Source organism: Cebidichthys violaceus, unplaced genomic scaffold (assembly GCF_023349555.1).
Source record: "Cebidichthys violaceus isolate CVI_PGR_0920_01 unplaced genomic scaffold, fCebVio1.0.p SCAF_74, whole genome shotgun sequence".
In the NCBI taxonomy this organism is placed as follows: Eukaryota; Metazoa; Chordata; class Actinopteri; order Perciformes; family Stichaeidae; genus Cebidichthys; species Cebidichthys violaceus.
Window position 1 is genome coordinate 84256 of NW_027176958.1, and position 23213 is coordinate 107468.

General features: G+C 43.0%; 2 protein-coding genes across 3 annotated transcripts in view; one reads left to right on the forward strand and one right to left on the reverse strand.

The window, feature by feature from the left end:
* The window catches only part of LOC137892028 (receptor-type tyrosine-protein phosphatase epsilon-like), a 48866-nt gene extending 30988 nt beyond the window's left edge, over positions 1 to 17878 (reverse strand). For both annotated transcript variants that reach the window (XM_068736919.1, XM_068736918.1), the window contains exon 1: positions 17794 to 17878. The gene's annotated coding sequence lies outside the window, so the exon portion shown is untranslated. The remainder of the gene's footprint in view (positions 1 to 17793) is intronic.
* Positions 17879 to 19293: 1415 nt separating this feature from the next.
* On the forward strand, positions 19294 to 21056 carry LOC137892044 (clarin-3). The gene is made up of 3 exons (XM_068736942.1): positions 19294 to 19644; positions 20293 to 20478; positions 20606 to 21056. Exons 1-3 carry the CDS (start codon positions 19413 to 19415, stop codon positions 20881 to 20883), a joined length of 696 nt encoding a protein of 231 aa, XP_068593043.1. The 5' UTR covers positions 19294 to 19412; the 3' UTR covers positions 20884 to 21056.
* The last annotated feature ends 2157 nt before the right edge of the window (positions 21057 to 23213 follow it).

Consider the following 23213-nt stretch of genomic DNA (forward strand, 5'->3'; position numbering starts at 1 on the left):
AGAGCCAATAACGCCTCCGCTTCTTTCACAGAGATGTGCCCGAAAAGTAAAGGAACGGAACGAGGAATCAAAAACACAAATCTAGCTGTGAAATAATATGAAACGATGCTCTCTTTTTCAGGAATTTGTTTTATGTGTCCACTTGAGATCATTACGACAGAAAGGTCAGGCTGTCTACTGGATGATTAACATACATATATATGTATATATAAAAATAAATTGTTTTAAGCTTGGCTATGGAAGATACTCTCTCACTGGAGGTAACCTCAACCCCAACGGGCCTCCTGTCTGTAAATCTAACTTCTTTGGCTACTGGTCTTTCTCTCTGCTTCACAGCTTTGTGATTGTATGAAGCTGACTCAGAAGAGTCTCTCCCTCTCTCCACAAGCAGGAAGAGACAGAGTTTAGATCATATCCTGTGTGCAAACTGTGGTTTACAGCCAAACACTGCGGGTATAAAATTAGCTGGACTGTGAGAACTAGAAAGAGAGAGGGCAGAGATAGAGAGCAACACCCCCCCCCCACACACACACTCACAAAAACAAATACTATAGAGACTACAGGAGAGGGACAAGAGAGTTTGCATCGTGTCTTCTTCCTGTGACAACTACACTGGACAGGAACCGACGTCACCGTTTGCTCAACGGCGGCTCAGCTGTGTGGCGTATTAAGCCAGATTAGAGGAGGAAACGGAACGCTAAAACTGGACATTTGTGAGCAATGACCTAGAACATTTATTGTGGGTGTGTCTTACATGAGCCAACTATTAGTTGGCTAAAATGACTCATTCTGTAATAAATATGGAAAAATACCAGACCACAGATGACCAATGGCTTAGAGGTTAAAAAATAAATAAATCAGAAGCCATTACACCGAAGCAAAACCTTAGATGGATGCAGTAGGTCTAAGGAAATCATAACAAGTGATTGTTGAGATATTCCACTAAGGACCAAAGTGTCCTTTGAGCTAACCTGCAAGAAAAAAAAAACATTCTTATAACTTCTATGTACAAAATAACCCAAAACATGGTTGTGTATTGAAAGAAACCCAAATGTGTGTGAATGTTTTATTCATCACCCCACAAAGGTGTTGAAGGACATTCCTGGGTATGAGTGTTTAAATGCTTTTAATTGACTGCTGATTAGTTTGGGAACGAGTTCTTATATTGCTGATAAAACATCTCATGGAGCAAAAATGGTTCATGTTTGCTAGTGTTAAAAGTTTTAAACTTATATCTATGTTTATATTTCTGGCCACTTGGGGGCAGCAGAAACAAGCCGAAAACACAACATTGACATATTATCACCTTTTAAATTATTACAGTAGGTGATAAAGAAAAAAAGAGCGAGTCGAGTGTAAATGCGTCAAAAGGCAGTAAAACGCTGCCATAATTTGAATTTACTTAAAGTTGACGTATCGCAAAAGTCAAGTGAACTGTGATCTCACTACTGCAGCTGGACACCCCCATACTGTCCCGAAGAAAGTATGCCTGCGACAGGAAGTACGAGCTCATAGGAAGAACGCCCTGTAAACTTAAATCAACAGGATACGGATCATTTACATGGCAACATCCACTGCACTCAGGAGCAGCAGCCAAACACGGCCGAAGTAAGGTTCTCAAAACTCCTTGTATCTTTTTCTTCAAAAGGAATCGCTTCAGCTGATCTACAGGCAGGGCCTGCGCGCTCGAGTAAATACAGTAATCTAGTCATCAGACAGAGTGGAACTTGCACCCCTCCCCACCAGACCCTCCTTCCAGGAAGTAGTCATGTAAATACTCTGCAAATGCTCTGCTGACATGTAACGTGAAACACGTCGAAGGCCACCGGCTGCAGCTTGGAGGGGGGGGGGGCAAAAGGATCATGTCTGCAGCGCTGATGGCAGATGCGTCGACCAAAATTTTGATATTTAAAAAAAAAAAAAAAAAGTTACAATGGAATTACATCTCTTGCTGCAGACACGCTGTGCATTTCAGCGACAGGCCCGAGAGAATTGCGAGCGAATCTTCAGAGCGTAGCGTCAACTTCGTGCTCCACTTCAAACAATACAAAAAAAAAAAAAAAAAAAACAGGATTTCTTCTTGGATCACAATTGATCCAGGGGGCTCAGATTACAGATGCAAATACCCAGGTGTGTCACTTTTATCTATTTCCTAGCAGTTACAGCGACCAAGAAGGAAATCTCAATTTGGTGAGCTGCCGGAGAAGCCCCACTCTATCCATTACAGGTAACAGGAAATTGGCCATTCAGCATATCATCTACAGTCAGCCCAACAGTCTGATGGATGCGCAAGTCCCACTCAAGCTGTGACACCATTGATTTTCTCCGCATATAACCCAAGACTGCTGATTCGAGATAATGTAAAAAAATGTTTTAAAAAGGCTTTGCTGTGATACTGTGGCGATAAATTCAGCCCATGAAAGTGATAAATGAGTTCAGGAAACATTGATAGGTGAGATTTACTTCCAGGTCATTGATTTATACGTCGTGGATGATGCACAATATTTATAATGTATCGTTAAATGTGTGCCTCTGTTTCTGGTGCACAATCAGGCTTTTGGAGACAAATGGATTATTGAGAGGGCTGCAAAGCTTCAATCATCATGTAAAACTGGTTCCGCTGAGAGGGAAATGAAATGCTGTCCTCTGTTGTAATAAACATAACCAGAACTGTCAAATACTGTACATCCAGTGAACCACAGTGTCCTTTAATGACATTTCGCAATATTTACCACATCACACTTCATCACGCCGACATAAACTGGGGTCTTAGTGATTTTGTTGTTAGCCTCCATTGATCCGAAACATCGATGCCCTTCTTGCCCTCGTCTGTAAATCAGACTAGAGTTACAGTAAATATCACTGTGCTCAGCTCAAGCGATATTCTGTAACCCTTTATCTTTTAAATATGCACATTACCGTGGACCGAGCTCTCACCAATTCAGCTCGAGACGCATCTCTTCATCTCTGTTTTAGCAGTCAATCCACAATAAGTAGCAACTTTTCACAGCCAAACACAAGCCTTTCAACAAACTTGAATTGATTTTTGACCGGACAACTGTGAAAAAGCCGGCCTGGGGCTGTGTGTGCAGTATACTGTGATAGAAGGGCAAATTGTACACGCATAAAAGTTCTAAGTAGCTGCGTAAAGAACGAAAAAGAGGAAGCTCGACTACCACAGTTACAACAAAGCGGTACAACGTTCCCAGAGCTGGTTTTCGGAGGGAGCTACATATGTCAATATAGCCGATCACACAGCACAGACGCCGTCACTGACCAGTGCTGTCAGATGGACCCCGGTTAACTGGTAGCGTGGCGTTAGCTTGGATTCTTGAGGAAAACGTTGTCTTTCTTGCATACCTCCACTGTGAACTTACAATCCGAAAAAAGGGAGTAGATCCTCGATGAGATGAAGTAAATGGAGGCAAGAGCAAAACTATATCAAAACATACATTTACAAACTCTCACTGTTGTGAATTGTTTGATTGTATAATATAATGTTAAGCTGTATAGTGTGAAAAGCATAAAACAGGAAGTGCTTTTACTTTGAAGAGGCGTTTTGTAGCATATGTGTTTTTTGACGCTAACCTGGATATGACTTATACGTAGAAAGCCACATGTCGAATGTTCACTTTTCTAACACTGCAGTTCCAGACAGTAAAATGGTCCGTTCAAACCAGACGTGTCTTGGTCCTCATTAGAAGCTCCACTTCACAACACTCACTGTTTGTAAAAGGATGGCTTGCCCATGCACACAGAAAGTCCATAAAAGTCCACGCTCGAGAGGGAAGTTGAGGAGCTGCTTTAATTAGTCGGATTTTGGCAAATTCATGGTTGCACAAAGTGAGCAATCGAGGCACAAATGGTCACTTTGAGGTTGAAGCAAACCTTAAAACACATTGGCTGAAAAAAAAAAAAAACATTTTTGGGTAATTGTTGAGCAAAAGAGAAGATGCAAGAATAGATTTAGTAATTTCCTGTCCTGTCGTTTTCGTGGTTAAGTGTAGAAGGAAATCTTAATCTTAACGAATTTAACTTGAAAACACAATTGTCGAAAGCGGTTTTTGTTTGTTTTTTACAGCTGACTTAGCGAGAACACTTAGCCTCAGTGCTAGCTCCAGTCCAGCTAGCATCCGCCTCGGCCATCACCAGAGGGATGAAAGCTTGGGGGCTTGTCAGAGAGTCGTGCTACCTGTCATGGGGATTACTGGTGTGCATCATTCGAAAGAGCTGTACACAAAAGGCCAACGTGCACGGCTCTGAGCGGAGATAAGAAGGTGTAGGAGGGGTTCGGGTGGAGGAGGAGGAGGAGGGGGGGGTTGTTACTGATCATTGTGCCAAGCTAGCAGCTGTGTGATGGATTTCACACACACACACACACATCTACTCGCCTACCACTGCATCACTTTGTGTCGAACAAAGAGCAAATCAGCCCCTTCTGAGTGCGCGCAGTGGAGGTTCACCATTTTGCCATTCATGTCATTGCCCACGCTGCATGTCGCGGCGCACGGGTGAGCAAACACGCCCCCCCCCCCAATGGTCCTACGGCGCGCTATGAACGCATAGCATGCAATTATTGTGTTCGTCAGCCACGCCGATCTCAGGAAGGAAAACAAAAATGCAAAAAAAAAAAAAAAAGTATTTGCAGTCAGCAAAGCCGGTTGAATTCAACATGAATCTATCTGACAAGTCCCGCAACATGACAGACCTGCATTGTCTGCTCTGGTATCAGACAAGTGCAGCATCTTGGCGGACACAGCGGACAAAATCTGAACAGGATATTGCATCCCTCACGTCAGCAGCCCCCTTCAGTTTTATAATCAGTGACATTACACAAGCGACTAACAACAGAGATGCCATGTCAGCCTCTCCAGAGGGTCAAAAAAAAAAAAAAACGTGCGGATTAGACATGTCATTAATACTGAATCTGGATTATGGCAATCCTGAGGCAGCTCTACAGCTACAGATTACTTCTATCCCAGCGCCGCAGCAATGGAAAGACAATGGCACTTTTTGTTCCCCCAGAACTGACAGTGCCGCGCAGTAACAAAAGGAGGACTCATTTCTAACAGGGTCAGGAGTGATTAGACGAGCGGCAGCCCATATAGGAGGCCGAAGATCCCCCAGAATCAGACCGGATCTGTGGGATTAAGACGAACAACTTCAATTAGCCCGTTAGTTAAATTACATGTTGTAAAAGTGGGGTAAAATGGATACATTTAGCTTCTAGGCTCCAAAGATGTTTCATTACAACATGGCCTCGTAGAAAAAGAACTGACTCAACATTAACAGAATATATCTTTTTTTTTTTTTTGTCAGAGTTACGAGCAGCACTTTACTACGATAAACAACTGAGACCCAAATGTCTGTCTAGACATCTTAACATCTTGTGATGGCATCTTATCCATTACAGATGATGCGAGCGCCGTCGTAATTTTGATGCATAATTTATTAGTACATTTTATATTGAGTCTTAGACCTTCAAATCATACCTTATGAAGCAGACTAGAGTGTCATTTATAACGTCCTGAATTATTACGCTGCCACTTCAAGCCAAAGCTCAGAATTATGCTAAATGGCATGATTGACTCCTGCTGTCACAGTTCATTTTTAAGGAAATCCAATACAGTGATTTAGAAAAGAAATTGCAGTATTAAGTTATTCTGAAACAAACAGAACCAATGATCCTTTCGTTAGGCTTCAAAGAGAAATCGGAGCAGTAGGGAGTAGTATTATTTCAGGCATTAACAGTCATTTCATGACATTAAAGAAAAATATATTCTAATATCTCGGGTTTCCTTAGCATTCCTTTATTCACAATAAAACGCGTCATTGATATTTTAAAGGAAGAAACTCAAAGGAAAGACACAAAGTAGAGAGAGAGAGAGGATCAGTGGGAGTTACTGTAAACAAGAAGTGAAGACGGGAACATCTGAAGACTGAGGGGGAGGTGGGGAGGGAGAGAGAGAGAGAGAGCGCAGAGAGAGAGAGAGAGAGAGAGAGCGAGAGAGCGAGAGCGAGTGAGAGAGAGAGAGAGAGCGAGAGCGCGACAGATAACAGGAGAGAGAGAGAGGGAGAGAGAGAGAGAGAGAGAGAGAGAGAGAGAGAGAGAGAGAGAGAGAGTGTGACCTGTCCTTGCCCCACAAAAACAAATGTCATCAGAGTATCTGCCAATCAGCTGACGTGCCTCAGAGAGAGGCTGCTGGAATTCACTCCAGCTCTTTTCTGACATTCTAGTCCGACACAAACCTTTTGAACAAGGAGAGAAACTGCTCACTGACATGTCCCCGTGGATTAACGAAACCTCACGCTTCAATAAAGAATAAACATTCTTCATTGTAACCTTCAGTGACGACTGATGCCAACGGTTTTAGCGAGTAAACAAGCTTGTTATTCTGTTAAAAAAAAAAAAAAAAAAAAAAGATTCTAGACACCTCAGTAGCAATTTAATACCAGACATATTAGAGGGAAAAATTAAAAAGCAATTACAGCGGTTAATGCGGCTGGCTCTACTGAACTTAATTAGACGCATCTTGGTGACGAGGCATATGCACCATCACAAACTGCAGTGCTACAGGCGCTGCCATTGACCGTCATGTCAAAGTCAACAATCTCATCACGCCCTTATTGAGTTGAACCACTGCTTCTCATTAGAGCAAACAACATTATCAATCTACGGACTGCACTTGCTCACAAGATTTAATACAGTATTGACCAAAACCCTGGTGGCACCTCTAAGGTCAACAGTTCAGCACTAGTAGGGAGGTACTAAAGTTAGCCTCAGTAACGAGACAGCAAATCTGCAAGCAAGGGAAATGAGAGTTTTGAATTTGTATTGTTTTTTTTGAAAACAGGAGAGGCTCTTCTGCTCGGGGCATCGTGCACCGGAGCGTGTTGACAGAAAATCATTTCAAATCCGGGGCTCACCCAAAAAGGTCAAAAGCAGAGCGTACACCTGCTAATCAACCCAACTACCGTTCCAAAAATCACCATTTGAATGCAGCGGCCTTGATTCTGCAGGACAACAGCAACCGGGTTCAGACTAAACCACAGGTAAAGTTTTAAAACCGCAGCTTCTGAGGAAGGAACAGTGCGGTTTATCACGTGACTTTGACTAAACCCACCTAAACCTTAAACCACGACTAAACTAGTGACAGAAAGCCACAAGAGTTGATATAGAATAACACAAAATAGGAAAGAAATAAAATCATAGAGGATTTTTGGCTAAGGGACATACATCATTCCCCCCTAAAAAATACACCCAAACAGATTGTTTCATAATCCAAAAACTGGCACACCCATGTCACGTCTGGCAACCACCGTGTGCTTTAAGAGAGGAGATCCCAGAAGCCAGCCGTGCCACCATCACCCCAGCAAGATCTGAAAAGGAAACCTAATTAAATGCATGCAAATGAAAGATGTGTTCAAAAATTCCTCTTCATCGTGGAGGGGGATGCATTTTGGCACCAGCAACCACAGCTCCCTGTGTTTCATCTTCCCCACTTGTGCTTGTAGTAAAAAAAAAAAAAAAAAAAAATCACACCCAAATCCCCACCCTCCCCCCCCTCTTTCCCTTCATTTCCCCTCCACAGCTCACACCCAGCCCCCCACTCCTTACGTATTTTGACAATAACCAATTACGGTCACAGGAATGCAGGGTGAAATGTGTGCCCTGGAGCATGTGGGTTTTATATCAGACTCCACACTGATATGATAGTAACAACATGGGTGGGGACGCTATAAAAAAAAAAAAAAACAACCCTCTGCTCCGCCGTCTCATATTTTTGGAGCTTGTGGAAAATGACAGCCATAGCGGAGGGCTGGTCGTATCAAGCTGCCGCCGGCAGACTAATGAAAACAATCACGCGGAGCCGCGGGAGTCCTGGCTGTTTTTCCAGGACAAAAGTGCAACGAAGGACCGACCGCTGCTCGCCCGCCGGTGCAGCCACACACGAGAAGCAGCTCCAGCTGAAAATAATGAAAATGGACTCAAACTAGTCTGCACTAATTAGTTTTCACCGGGAGACTGAAGGCATCTCTCTTTGGCTAACTAAGCGGCTAACTAGTCCCCTGCTGGGGCCCAGCTGCTGGATGTGATGGTACAGTCATGAATTGAAAGCAGAGCCTTTTACTCATTTCCTGTTGTAGTTCAGCCAAAGTCATGCAGGCATCACAGACGGCTCAGAGCTGTGTCCACGTGTCGGATTTGGTTTAAAATACTGCACAACAGACTCGACGATTCTCTCGAATCAAATAACGCACAACTAAACGCCGAGATACAAAACAGGTCCCCGTTTTTGGGGACTGAAATCCCAGCATGCCGGGCTTTTTTTTTTTGATAAAAAGGCCCGAAATATGTACAGCCAAGTAAGATTGCACTTGCAAAAATGTAAACCAGGAAATGTGGAAACTAATTACAGACAAACTCCATATCTACAATCCCCGCCACACACTTTGGGAACCCTCATTCTGTGCAGCAATGCCATTCAACTGACACAGCAGCATGAGCAAGGTAATGGTGAATACATTAGAATAAACTGTGAACACGTTCCTTGCACCACAAAGACAGCAGAGCAGGAAGCGGTGCGCTTTATACACCAATGAGGCCATCCAGTGTGGTTGTTTTTCTAAAGCGCCCGTGTAATTGCTAGTAGGATAACAAATTAGTCATTGTGCAAAGACACAGCACATGGAGGAAGCCCACAGGGGACGCAGACTCACAGTTTAAAAAAAAAATACATATCCCGTAATGTATATTTGTTTTCCGTTTAAGCTCCAGATGCGGCGAGAGCGAAAGCGGGGAGGAAGAGGGTTCGAACAATCCGTGCCTCACTAGCAGTAAAACAGACGTTTTTGTGTGAAGAGCTACCCACTGACTAGCGTGGGCCTACAAAGAGAAGCACTGTGTGATATTCAGCCCTGGGACAAATCTTTTTTTCTTTTTTTTTTTGATTACCGTGACCTCTGACCTCATTTGCCTCCATGTCTTGGTTCTCTAGGAGCGGCAGAGAAAACACTCGGGGTTTGTCGATGGCTGCCCGTGATCCCCGTCTCACAAGGTGTCCGTGAAACGGGGAGGCCCGGAGGATATGAGAGGGCGGATGTATAGGAGGAACTGGACCGCTGGCACATGTTGCTCAATTATCCTCACCGTGTGTGTAGCTAGCACTATACCGCTCAACAGTTGTGGTGCATTAATGAAAGAGCGTATTAACTAGCTCCGGAGTAAAGCAGAACCATTTACATCAAAGTCTGAGGATTTGGAATCGAAATGCCTGAAACCATCAGAACGACCGCAGATGACAACTAGCCATTGAGCTTACTTGGGTATTAATACTACTGTCGATGTGATACTGCGATACTGTAGTGTGATACACTATAACCCCAAAAAACTTCACATCAACAGCTCATTAAACTCCATAAGCCTCATCGTTTCATCATTTAGCGATTTGTGATGTGAAAAACCTGGATCTGTTAAATGGAGATTGGTTGATGACTCTCTTAGTTGATAAGTCAATCGACAGCAACTATTCTAATAATATTAATCATTTGAGTAATTTATTACTTTAGCTTCTCCGTCACTGTAAACTGAGTATCTTTTAGTTTTGAACCGTTGGTCGAAAATAGACGAGGTATCTGAAGACGACTCCTGAGGAACCGGTCATTTTCAGTTCAAGGGTGAGGGTTAGCAACTAATCCAATAATTGACAAAACATTTCCCCCAAAAAAAAAAATGTTTTTCGATTTCCGATTTCCCCCGAAACCTAATGTGTCCAAGGAGCCAAAAGTTGCTGGGTTTACTGCTGCACGAAAAACACTGGTGACCATGATGTTACGGACCACCATCATTTACAGGAAACAACGTCTCGCTTACCACAAGCCAGCGAAAAACCTTCAAGAGGAAAAAACCTTCAAGAGGAAATTTTGAGGAAAATGCATATGAGCTGATGAGTATGGACCCTCTAAGAAACACCAGAATTATAAAACTACACACAAATTTCACTTTCTAACACTCAATTAACACTTTTTTTTTTTGGGGGGTGGGGGTAATGAAAGCTGAAAACAAGCCCTACATATATGGCATCGTCGTCCAATCCCTATTCCTCACTTCTGTTAAAAACACCAAACGGCTGCTCGCGGTTGAATCCGTGCTGGCGTCGGAGCAGACGGCCATCGCGATCAACACATATCCCATCGTTGTAAGTGAATGGTGTGGATCTGGCACCGTCTCTGGCCGAGCACAGCAGAAGGCTTTGGCAGCGTTTGGATGAGTGCGATTGTCAACAGTGTGCTTTCCCAGCGGGAAAACATATTGCAGGAACCAAATGCTGCAGCGATTAGCAGCATACAGCTTCGCTTTTCTTTTTTTTTTTTTTAAAGTTTCCTAAACAAAAGAAGGAAAGCATATATGTGGAGTGGACTTTTTTTTCCCCCACAGTGAAAATGTTTCAACATCTACAGAGCTTGACGGTCAGTGTGACAAAGTCACAGTGCTGTATTTGTTTTCTTACATGGATGAATCAGTCCCATCTCCCTCAAGAGGACCAGGCCTGTTATCTACTCAAACCTATCGGCGCTAACTACGGGTGATATATTTTCCGATGGAAGACATCTTACGTGACGACACTACGAACGAGGCAGAAGCGTCCCGCGTTAATTTGTTTTGGAGAGCATAATGACGTTAATCAAATGCGAAGCATGAGATATGAGATACGAGGATTTTATTGAGAGGGTCGACATCTGGAGCATCTTTGATCAGCATTATAAAGATGGAACTCGCTATTAATCAAACAGTGTCATTACAAGCAGTACCCTCTACAAAGTGAATGGGTAGAGCCAATTAAAGACAAGTCTTCATGCGTAAAGACGCGACGTTGTCAATATTAAATGATCACAAACCAACATCTCTAAAACTAATATTGGGGCTATTATTATCATCATCAGATATCGCTCTCTCATATCAAAACCAGACTTGGCTCGGATCTGCTGGGTTCTCCTATCCAATATGTATCTTCATCATATTCATTCTTTTTAATCAGCTGCCTGTCAGAAATGGGAGGAAGCTAAATACTACTACATAATAGTTGACATGGCTTGCGTCACTGTGGGCCTGCAGTCGTGTCCTTCCGTCTCCTGGTGTTTCTGGTTTTGTTTCATCTTAAACCCCCAGGTCTCTTCCTCCACACAGAGGCAGACACCGTCACATAACAGCAGCTGAAGTCACACCCTTAAAACACTGACAGGAATTCAATAAGATGAGGCATGTTTTCAAGGCGCCGTGCCCTCATTTCATTCCAACATGCCGCATGACCCCGGCTGCCTTTAACCTTGGTCATTTATATCACCCAGGACAGCTCTGATGATTATCCTATATATATAAATATATATATATATTAACGCTTTCTCTGGAGCCGTACATGTGCCTGTTCAGCATGCAGGGCGTGTCGGCTAACCCCCGACTCACCGCCGCATCTAACTACACTCATTTAAGACACATTCATCACAGTGAAAAAAAAAGAAAAAAAAAAAAGGCCTCAACGCTATGGAGCTCCACCAAAGAGTCCGAAGTTAAAAAGGTGCTGTAAGACATTTAATAGATCTTAACTCGCCACATCCTCTTCAGCTCAAACATTAAATTAACGCTTGTTCCCCGTCACTGCAGGTCTTTGCGATGCGATCAGCGCACTTTTAATTATTACAAGCCTCGGGAATACTAACGTTAAAAAAAAAAAAAAAAAAAAAAAAAAAAAAAGGAAACCTCGGAGCAGATAAGACTTTGAACGAATAAAACAGGAGCAGAGCCGACTACTCTCTCCTCTCTCTGTGTGTGTGTGTGTGTGTGTGTGTGTGTGTGTGTGTGTGTGTGTGTGTGTGTGTGTGTGTGTGTGTGTGCGCGGTGCGTTAAAACTGTTGCTCTGAATCTATTTGACACAACGATCACATAAAAATGAGCCGTCGGTTTTTGAAAAAGCCCATTGTGCTTGCGTGTTTATTGGAGTTACTCCAGGGCCTTCGAGCTGCGTCATGTTACCGAAAAACACAATGAAAATATTGAAGGGCTGACATGATGATCACACACACACACACACACACACACACACACACACACACAACTCCCTGTGTAGCAGCCTTGAAAGAATGAATAGGAAATGGGCTGCTTTAGTAAGCATCCATTATTCATTAGGCTCCGTACTCCTCCATGTCAACAAACTCTGTAGTGATACAGCCAAACCATTATTTCCTCTTTACTTCACTCGTCTCATCTAGTCACACCCTTTTTTTTTTTTTTTTTTTTTTTTTTTTAAATCTCATGTATGATCGGTTGCCAGTTCCTTAAGAGACACTCTAAAACATCCCCCCCAAAATATGTTATAATCCAACTGGATTCGATTGAGAAAAGAACGTGACCCGACACTGACGTTTCAGCAAAAAAACACGAGCATTTTATGGAGGTGCGAGAGAAAAATGATGCTGATATATTGCACAAAAAAAAAAAAAAAAAACCCATAAGTCACAAGACTGGGTGGGGCCTCGGTGCATCCCCCAGCTGAGCTTTATAGTTTATGGTGCTTCAGAAATGAGGGGAGATAATCCCTCTTTATTCCCCATCGCCATGTGAGACACAGCCACACGCCTGCTGCGTCTGGAAACGATTGAGAGACACTTTAACGCGTTTGCGTCTGAGCGTCAACATCGAAGTTCTAGAGTGTTTGAGAGGGGGACATTTTAGAGGGACATTAACTACAAAATAAACAAAAAGACTATTCAGAAACCATGCGTGAACACATGTACAGAAAGCATCGGCTTCGCACTCTTTGCATCATCTTTTAACCCCAGAGACTCTATCACAAACATCAAGCTATCTACCAATGTGTGGGTGGGACTTCTTAAGTGCATATAAGATGATTGCATCTCAAATGCAGGATCAAACAAAAAAAAAAATGCCTTCAAGGAAAATCCACAATAGCTGAACATTCTGTTCTTCCCGGCCGCCAAAAATCGATATATTAAGCGACGCCCTTTTGTTCTCCACAGAAAACCTAATATTTGTTTTTGTTCCTAGTTGTTCGTTCAGATAAAATAAAAAAGCGGACTGAAATATGTGTTTTGAGCGAGAGCCGGAGATGTTTGCTTTCAGTTCGGTTTGAAAAAAATCAGGCCACACAGCGCAGGGAGTTAATCTCTTCTGGGCTCCACCCTGCTTTCCCTGAGCAGGTCACCAAATTAGGTTGCCATATTGTGGCCTAAAAGTCGGAGCTCAATTGAATAAGAGTTATCGAGTTAAAATCACATCTGTCCAGCATGCTGATGTTCAGGGATTATGCGACTGTGTGATTACAACAAAATAACTTTTGGCAGGCTGCTGCCTTTTTTCTTTTTTTTTTTACTACAAGCAGACAAAAACATACGGATCTTAAAAATGTTCTTCAACAATGTTTTTCTTCCCCTTTGGAGACTCCTAAAACAACTGCAAAGGTCACCGGCTCGATCTCCCAAAGCGCGTCTTTTAAGAGCTCTGCGGTGTACTTTATAATACGCTCATGTAGCGACTGACAGAAATACAATAGAGAAACTATGTGTTGCCTGGGAGGCGAGAATACACCCACATTACTACTGGGCAGCTGTGGTGGAGTGACATCATGCAGTACTTCCCTGGGCCATATTCTCTTATTCAAACCAGAAGGGCTTGACCTAGTGGTCCTCAACATGGGGTTCAGGATCCCCTGAGGGGTCCTACCATACATCTGAGGGTTTACAAGATCGCTTGAGACGTATTTATGTTGCCCTTAGTCGTGTTTAATTATCCAGACTTCTCTCTGGTTCTGCATTTGGGAAATACTGGACGCTTTCCCCTCTTCGGGCCTCTGGTGAAACAGGTGGAGATGGAAATCTCTCTCTGATCGATCTGGTCACAATCCTGAGGTCACAACACGGTCACAAGCGCTTCCTTTCCTCGTCATCCACAGTGTCCAACGACGAGTACAACGGAAAATACTCCATTTCCAATTCAAATGTTGCCGTCAAATGTGTTGTTTTGTCAGAGCGACAGTCCTAACGCCCAAATATTCAATAATATAAGAGAAGGAAAAGCAGCAAATCCTCACATTAGCCCTGGAGTCATCAAATGTTTGGCCTTTTCTCTTGAAAAGAGATTTGAATCAATCATCAAAATAGTTCTTTTAATCGACTAATCAATTAATCGACGAATTGTTGCAGCTCCAGTCGGTTTGTTGCGCTATTTTTGGGATGACAGATGGGTTTAATTTAGCGTCTCCTCAAAAAGATTATCTCTCTTTTGGGTCTCATGTGCTCGGGCCTCACTGTTATCTCAGAGCAACTTACAATGCCTCCTTTGAGCAGATGGTGGGTGAGTTCTGACGCATCGGGGGGGGGGGGGGGGGGGGGACCTTGATCTCAGTCCAGCTGTTTTTCAGCGCCGACTTTTTGAAAAAAACGCAGCCGATGGTAAACAAACACAAATATGCACCGCTTGAGTTCGTACATGTATCAATCACAAAACCACAGCGGTGCCTCCCCCCCCCTCCCGATAAGCCAGCAGAACAGCAGTGCCGGCCACAGGTCGGATGAGTGTGGGCCGCAGGTAGCCGCTTGGACAAAGCGTTCAGTAGGGGCCTCCTCCGACGGAGACGCGCCTTCTTTAGTGTCAGTGAGGGCCCAGCTCTCCGTGAGGCTGCGGGGGCTTTCCGGATCCCATCCTCCAAACAGGAAGCAATACCAACCCCCCCCCCACCACCCCCCGCACACACATGCTCCGTTTCTGCTTTCCCTTGTCTTTGCCGTCACTGTTGCTATTTTCTGGCACCGTTTCTGGGAAACTATCAACATCACATCCAATACAAGCCCCCCCCCCCCCCCAACATCCCCTCCCATTAATCATTGCTGCGCTTCGCCTGGTCGAGTGAGGGTTAAATCATCCTCACTCCGCATTGGGTATGTTTTATCATTACTAAATAATTTAAGCAATGAAATGCCAAATCCGAAGAATGACTGCAGGGTTTGCATTCTGTAGAAGCAGCCGCAAGCACAAACAAGCCTACGATTGCAACACGCTGCAGCGTAATGTGCTGCAAACAAGCTCCTACTAAGACAGGAGGCAGAACAATAACAGGTTGGATGCAGATGCTGTTTGTATCAAAAAAGTACGATCATGCATAAACCACGAGCCCCCTCTGCGAGGCGAATGTCTGACACGTCCCGGGTCAGACCGGGCTCGTCTCTTAATTGTCGTGGCTTTATACCAATTAGTTCCTTCTTCCGCCTATTTGAGGAGAAGAGCGCACCTTCAGGCAGAGTGTGGTTAACGTGGCACGTCACGGCGTGAAGTCTCGCGGCCCAAAAGTTAGAATCGGAGTGTTTTCCGAGACTTAAAAGAGAGGCGGCGCGTAGATAGAGGGATTTACTCCGGGGCTGGCCAATTTGAGGTTTTATACCCAAGCAAGCTGTTAGAAACTCCAGGTATATATATATATATATATATATATATATATATATATATATATATATATATATATATATATATATATATATACGCAGCTCGACGTGGATTTCATTAATTGCCACATCTGTTCCGTTTCGCACAGCGCACCCACGTTCTTCACAAGCGTTACAATAGGCCTTCTTACAGCTCTCTCTCTCTCTCTATATATATATATATATAGCTGGAAAAAAAATAGAGGAGAACATCTTGGCAGCGTGTTAAACAGCAAATAAATGCAGGTTGAAAATAGCTCACCGCAATTACAATCCTGTTGAGTTTTCGCACCGTTTCATTTAGGAGACTGAAGACACAGTACACAAAACCCCCCCAATCTCGTCCCAGGGACATGCATCACTGCACATGATACGCATTTGATAGTCTGACTCCTGAGAGCCCACGAAGAGAGTCCAATTTAACTGGAGTCAAAACATGAATTGTAACGAGATGAAAGCCGGATCAATCTGCCGACAGCACTCGGCAGTTTAATGGTATTCCTTCCTGCGTTCAAACACGGCCTCATTTGTCTCGCCGTGGCTATTTGTTTATTTCAATGCATCCTCATTAGCTTCTGCCACAACAATTAGCATTCTTCCCAAGGCCTATACTGTATAATTGAAATGGTACGCACACTGGAATCTCACAGGCAGTTCAAATCAAGGCGAATGGCATGAATATGAAAGCAAAATCACTAGTTTAAAAGGTGTGTTATGATGCATCTCTCCGTTTAAAATATAAGACCTTTTGAAACTTGACGACGTAAACATTCTCAGCGGGTTCACGTTTATCGATACAGTAGCTGACATGAAGTAAACTTGGACCAAAGCCGTTGCCCTAGCAACAGAGAGGCAGCGAAAAGGTCTGTGGTCGATCGTCGGCTAAAGTCTGGCGGCTGGTTCCACTGAACGAGAGCTTCCGTGTGTTTTAAGAGGTCGGCCTGCGCTCGCTTGTTCGGCCTTGTGTTTTCGATGACGTAGAAAGTCAGATGTGGCTTATTAATGGAAAGCAGCAGAATTGATCGTTGTTGAGCAAAAACTGGAAGTCACAGAAACCTGTGACGCAGTTCACAGAGTGGTACCCTCGTTTGAGAGAGACATCCCAGAGGTCGGGCTTGCTCTGGTCTGCAGTACCTGTCCCTGTCAGATAGACTACGAGATTTATTAGGAGTAATTTAGCAGCGTCTCTCTGACATTGATGAACTCAAGCTTATTGTCCAGCCATGCTGTCATGTTATGGCCCAGCTTTTAACCCACACAGTCTGTCCATACAGGTCCTACATACAGCACCGAATGCTTAAAAAACATGATGAAAGCATGCAAAAATATTGTCACTAAGAGTTTGTTTTGTGTCTTATTATGATGACAGTCTTTTTCAAGGAGCACAGGCTGTCAAAGTTCTCTTGCTAACGGTCAGTGGAGCACGATCTTGATGGCGTCTTGGTTCATTTCACTTTTCATTTTCACGTCAGACTCGGTTCATCTCCCCGTTACAATCTGCTCCGAGGACGCCGATGTGTTGCTGACCGTGACCTCTGACCTCCCCAGGGGAGAGACCTTCCCCGTGGAGATTAACAAATCATGCGTGTCCAATGACTATTGTATCACAAACCACTTCAAAAAAAAAATTTAAAATCTGTGCAGCCGACTCCACGTTTAGCCTACAACAGCTAGAGACATAACTCCAGAAACCTCGCAGAGTCCTCCTTCAGTAACAAGTCTTAGCAGATCCATCCATGACATATGAAGTACCAAATAGCCTCTGATCACAGACATGTTGAAACTGGCTCAACTGCAGCCCACATAGACCCACAAGATTCCTCAAAAGATTGTTCATCTTCACTGCGAAGAATCCAAAAAAAAGACAATGCACAAGAACACACACTCACACACACACACACACAGGAGGAAAGAAAAAGACCATGACTCGAGGACACAAACTCCAAAACGCGTGTTCCATTAACCCACATTGACACACCGGTTTGACTGAAGTCGCTGCAGGGCTGTCAAACAGAGAGCTCCCGGTGATTTAATCACGCCATAAACAACCGCTGGATCGTAGGAATGCATTCACTGCCACATTTACGAAGCTGAGCGCGCACCTGAAATGGACGGCTCGTGTGGAAGAGAAAAAAAAATAAATAAAAAAATCAACCGCGCGCTGGCTGCTGTGCGTAACGGACAGGTAACACGGCGTTTTGTGTGACTGAAAAAAAACGACAGGAAAAAGGTGCCGCGGAATGAGACGCAAATAAAAAAAAAAAGACTGCTTTGACGACACAAAGTAATCGTATCACTCACCTTGATGGCACCGACAATAAGTCCTGAGCGCAAAAAAAAAAATTGTGTTGGAAAAGGCGAGGCGACGCTTCAGTGTTGCCGCCTGTCACCGGGGAGGAGGAGTTTGTGTTTACTCCAACATAACACAACTGGCTGTCAGCGAGCACACGGGTCCTCCTCCGCCGGTTTTGGCGAGGAAAGGGAGCCACAGTCTGGCCGCTTATTTTATTACAACGTGTGTGTGTGTGTGTGTGTGTGTATGTGTGTGTGTGTATGTGTGTGTGTGTGTGTGTGTGTGTGTGTGTGTGTGTGTGTGTGTGTGTGTGTGTGTGTGTGTGTGTGCCTCGTTGTGGGCTTGTCCGCTTTGTGCCCGTGTCCTTAGAATTATTATTATTTTTTTTCATTTAATTCCTGTTGAAATAAAACTTATACATATTTTTTTTTAAAACAAACTGATATTTATGATTTTAATGAGTTGCCGAGTGCATTATAAAGAGTTTTATTATAAGACTTACATAATTAATTGTAATGTAACGTAACAGTGCTTCTTCATTACATAATGCATAGTATACATGTGTAATGTTTATACATTTTAAACATTTTCTGTAGGACTTTGAGGAAGATGTAATTTCAACCAAATGAGTTTGATAAGTATTTAAATCATTACAAACATGTATGGGAGAATTTAAAACTAACTTTTTGCTAAAAAAAAATAAATTTTGAATTACACTCAGATGTAAGGGGATTGGTAGAAACATTCTGAAAAAGCATAAAGAGGTTCTCTATGATGACCGTGAACCAGGAAGTCCTGGAGCTTTATAGCTTTCGCTGATGCTGGAAAAAGACTGTTCTCTTTTTAAATGTTGTGCTATAAATCAATGGCACCAACCAAGGTGGCTTACAGTGTAAAATGACATGATTATAGAGGTCAGAGGTCAGTTTCCTCTGTGTTTTTAATCTCTTTATTTATGATATTATTGCCCCAATGAGCTAAACATATCCTCACGTCTCTTGTCGTCATAGCTTTAGTGCATAATGATGACACATACATGTGATCAGATGATCGTTCCTCTTCCAGTAACTTCTTTTTTTTTTTTTTTAGTCAGACAGGTAAATAATTAATCCACATTATGTTTTATGACCCTACAATTTCAAGAACAAGACTTTGAATCGAGGACTGTGAGCGTGGTTCCTTCAAAGTTCACCACAGGTGTGTCGATACTGAACAACCGGAACTGAGTGTGTCTTCTTGAAGAGCGTCTTTTACATGAAGCTTGCTCTGTTCAGTTTTAATTTTCTATCCACTAATAGCACTGTCCCCCCACAAAGTATTTCACAACCCTCACAGTACGTTCAGGAAACAGACGAGGTTTTCTCTGCAGTCTGAGACCAGACATGGCACAGTTATCATACTGGTGTCCTACCATGACAACCAGCTCTGTGTTTTCCTTTCAAACCAAAGGTCACTGCCATAATCTAGAGCTTTTATGACCAGCAGTCCACTCCACCTAGGAAGGTAACTCTCACACAGAATCGTCAGAGGATCAGAGGGTCCTGATCTGCTTCTGAGGCTTCATCTGAGCTTTAGAGACGAGACGCTGGGATTTAGATTTAACTAGCGCAGCTGGAATACGGCGATAATGCCGTCCATTAAGAAGATTCTGTTTTTCATGGGCAGCGCGCTGGTTACTGCCAATTCTGTTTTGGTGTTGGGGTTCTGCATGTCTTTAAAATGGGCTGAGACGACCATGGAGTGCACAAGAAATGGAAGTAGCTTCACCAATGGATCTGCCGTGATCATTTTGAAGCTTTTTGTTGGGAATATGAACAGAAACTTTTGCCCCTTGTTCGGAGGTCAGGATAATTTTCAAGGTAAATATTTTCCCTCTTATATACCTCGAGATTCTACAGACATGCTGATAGTTTTGGGTTTTATTTACCCGGTTTTTCCACGTCTCTGAGATTCCTGCCGACGGCACTTACATTGAAATAATTCCAGCAGCAGTATGTCTTCACAGTGGGAAAGCACCAACACCGATATAGGGCCGATACTGACTCAAATAGCTGGATTGCGTATCTAATGACAATGGAGCCGATTCATTCAATTCTATGTCAATATGCTGTACTGTAACTATATTCCTGTGTTAACAAATTTGTCGTTGCATTTATTGGGTTGAACACTTGAACTGTAATCCCTGTTCATTTTGAAGATTGATGGTGTGGGATTTATTAATTTGATAATAAACAATTCAGTTAATGTCTGTATCACAAACGGTGGATAAATGAGTAAATATGGTGTTTGTTTTTTTTTTAAATTTTGGGTGAGCTGACCCTTAATTACTGTGACTATACAAAAATATCTTTTCTAGAATTGACATTATTGGCACAATTGGATAACGTCTTCAAATATTCTTGATAGCAAAGCCTATATAATGCATGTAAACTCCTATATAAGCATGATGTTTTTATACTCTGTGTGTGTGTGTGTGTGTGTGTGTGTGTGTGTGTGTGTGTGTGTAGTGATTCCTCAGTTGAGTGAAACAGGAAGTATCAATGCCGTGCTGCACGGTTTGGTCGTGTGCCTGTTGGCCCTGTGTCTGCTGTTTTCCTGCTGCAGCATCCTTATCTCCCTCTACAACAGCGTCAGCAACCCTTACGAGACCTACATGGGGCCGATCGGCATCTACGTCTGCAGCTCGTTCAGCGGTAAGTGAGATAAACGCTTAATAAGAGCACTGAGCACCTGGGAGCGATAGAAGTGGAAGTGCCAGAAACAAATTGGCATTTTTTGAAGTGCTGGTTGTCATTTTTTCTCTCTCTTTTTTTCCTGCAGCATGTTTGTCCGTTGTGGTCCTCATTTTATATGCGTTGAACGTCACCGTGACCAGCATGGCGGAGGATTTGGTACAGAGCTTCGCCGGCGATATTTTAGCAGACCTGAGGAACAAAACGTCAGAGTTGAAGCTGGGATACTACCTGGTCATCCTCTACACGGTGCTCTCCCTCGTCGCTGTCGCGTTGATCTACTTGTACGACCACGCAGCCTACACGCAGAGGCGGGAGCAGCAGAGGCCTACAGAGGACGCACCCAAGGAGATAATGATGTATTAGTGGCCTGCGATGGAGTAGGTTATCAGTGACATTGATACATTGCTCGTCATAACTTTCTGGAATAACTTGCTTTAATGGAGAAGTACAGACCTGAAATCAACATAAACCAAATACAACATTTGTTGTGTGTTATGTGACTAAAATAATTGAATGTAAATAAACAATTAAGATGAGATTGTTCCCCTTTTGTATTTGTATTTCCTTAAGATGTATTGTATGTTATTTTTATTGCATGCAAACACCAAGGCAAATTCATTGTAGCTGAATAACCCTCTATTCTATTCTGAAAGGAAGAATTTTTCAAAAACATTACAGACAACTTCTATTTGTATTGTTGTCGAGTCACGGTCCAGGTTTACTGAAAGAATGAGACGAGTGAAAACCATTTTCAACGAGTCAAATCTTTAAGGGAAAATGAAAGGTTCAAAAATAAATAAGGGCGAGAGGAGCCGAGGAGTAACGTGAGAAGGCATGAGGGGATTATTTGATCTTTGCTGCCCTCTATCTCTGAGGAGACATAAATGTGAAAAGATGTCAAGTCCCCAAGTTCACAACACCGCCTGTGTTGTTTGAAATGTGTTATTTTTACACTATTAAATATACAAAAGTGGATACAGTGACAACAATGTTATCATAAAAATTGAACCGTCATCTTTTTCAACCGTTTGTCCATGAGCTACTTTTAGCTTCAACTAGTTTGACTGACATGTGCTTACTTTAGGTTAGCTGTCAATTTCAATGATTTTACCAATTACTTTTTAGTTTAGTTTCAACACATTATTCATTATTTCTTTTGGTAATTATTGCAACTTTTTTACCTTTTTGCTAACTAACATTTTCAACCATGTACCCATGACCTTTAGCTAGCTGTTTTCCCACACTAGTTTTCATTCACTCTCAATCACAACACACACGGTGTTCAAGTGTTACATCAGTTGAGCTGACTTAATATGAGGATATATTTTTTTTAATCAGATAATTAGATGATCTACGATATTCCCACACACTTGCATCTCCTGGGCCAGTACCCTCTGAATCTATGGAATGAATTGATTACTTCATTAATTCATGCCTCGTGATAGAAGCAGTGCTTAACGTGAGCCCTCTAAACTCCAGTGATGCATTGCATTTTCACTGTATCCACCTCCATTTGGGATTACCTTGCAAAAGCCTTGATGAGAGGTACATTATTATTACAGATCTGTTTAATTCATTTCAAAAGATAAAAAAAACAAAGCGATGCCGACAAAGCTTGCTGAACCTGTAGAAGCTGAGACAGACGTTGCTGAGAGTCGGCGTCTATTGTCTCCTGGATCTTCAGACGCTCTCACAGCTGTGATTCACATGACCGTGTTGACATGCGAGCAGGGACGAGGTGTCCTCTTACCGTTTCCCGTGTCCCATCACTCAGGGCCTAAAGTCTGTTTGGACATGCCCTTTCCAGCACCTCTCAGCCCCGCAACGCCTTCTACCTGCCTTCAAAAGAACCACTCTTCCTTCAAGTCTCACACTTCAAGGGACCTGTGGAAGGATGCAGCAATCTGCTTTGTGCTCCTCCGTGTGAATATGTATTACATTTCTGAGGATGCGTGCTTTTCCACAATGAATCAAAAGCATGCCTTCTGAGGTGCAAATGTTTCGTTTTTTTCAGGTTAGGAGAACCATCTAGTTTTATTAATTAGTCTAACACATCTGGGGTTTTTTTAGGCTACTTAAAGGCATTGAGTTAAAGCGATCAATGTCCAAATTTGAACATTAATTTTCCCACCTGTCAACGAACTACTCCTGCCCAAATATTCATGTTGCAGCCTGATGTAACCCTTCAGCCGTGACCGGGACTCTCAGTGTGTATCCGGGGCAGGTTGTGTTCTCCAGAGGAGGCCACGTCAAGAGCCTGTTTCAGTGCAAAATCGCCTGCTGTGAAATTGATAAGCTCTTCACAACAAAAGCACAGAACTGTCAGCCATTAGAGACCCTCTTATCTTATTTTTTTCAGCCTTTGAAAGTCATCATTGACCCAATCTGACAGAACGAAATAGAACAAAATACGAAAACTTAAGGTCAATAATTGTCAGTTGTCACATATAGGCAGTGAGTATCTTTAGCTACCCCTCTTTATGAGAAATAACAGGCTCCTCATCGACATGAATGAAGGCATTTTAAATTGATGAACCTGTTTAACAGCTGCCGGAGGAGATATTTAACTATATCTATCACCGATCTTCTCCCGTGTGCACTGAGGTGCGGAACCGCTGAATTGCTAGCGAGCGATCCCTCTCACCGTTTGCTGTGCAAACACTGATTGAATAAAATCAGAGATGAGCCGTAAT

What these genes read in the sequence shown, in the direction of transcription:
- LOC137892044 (XM_068736942.1), top strand. Translation starts at nt 19,413, where the DNA reads ATGCCGTCCATTAAGAAGATTCTGTTTTTCATGGGCAGCGCGCTGGTT. An exon ending in AGGTCAGGATAATTTTCAAG is followed by an intron (nt 19,645 to 20,292) that starts GTAAATATTTTC and finishes GTGTGTGTGTAG; the next exon opens with TGATTCCTCAGTTGAGTGAA. An exon ending in CGTCTGCAGCTCGTTCAGCG is followed by an intron (nt 20,479 to 20,605) that starts GTAAGTGAGATA and finishes TTTTTCCTGCAG; the next exon opens with CATGTTTGTCCGTTGTGGTC.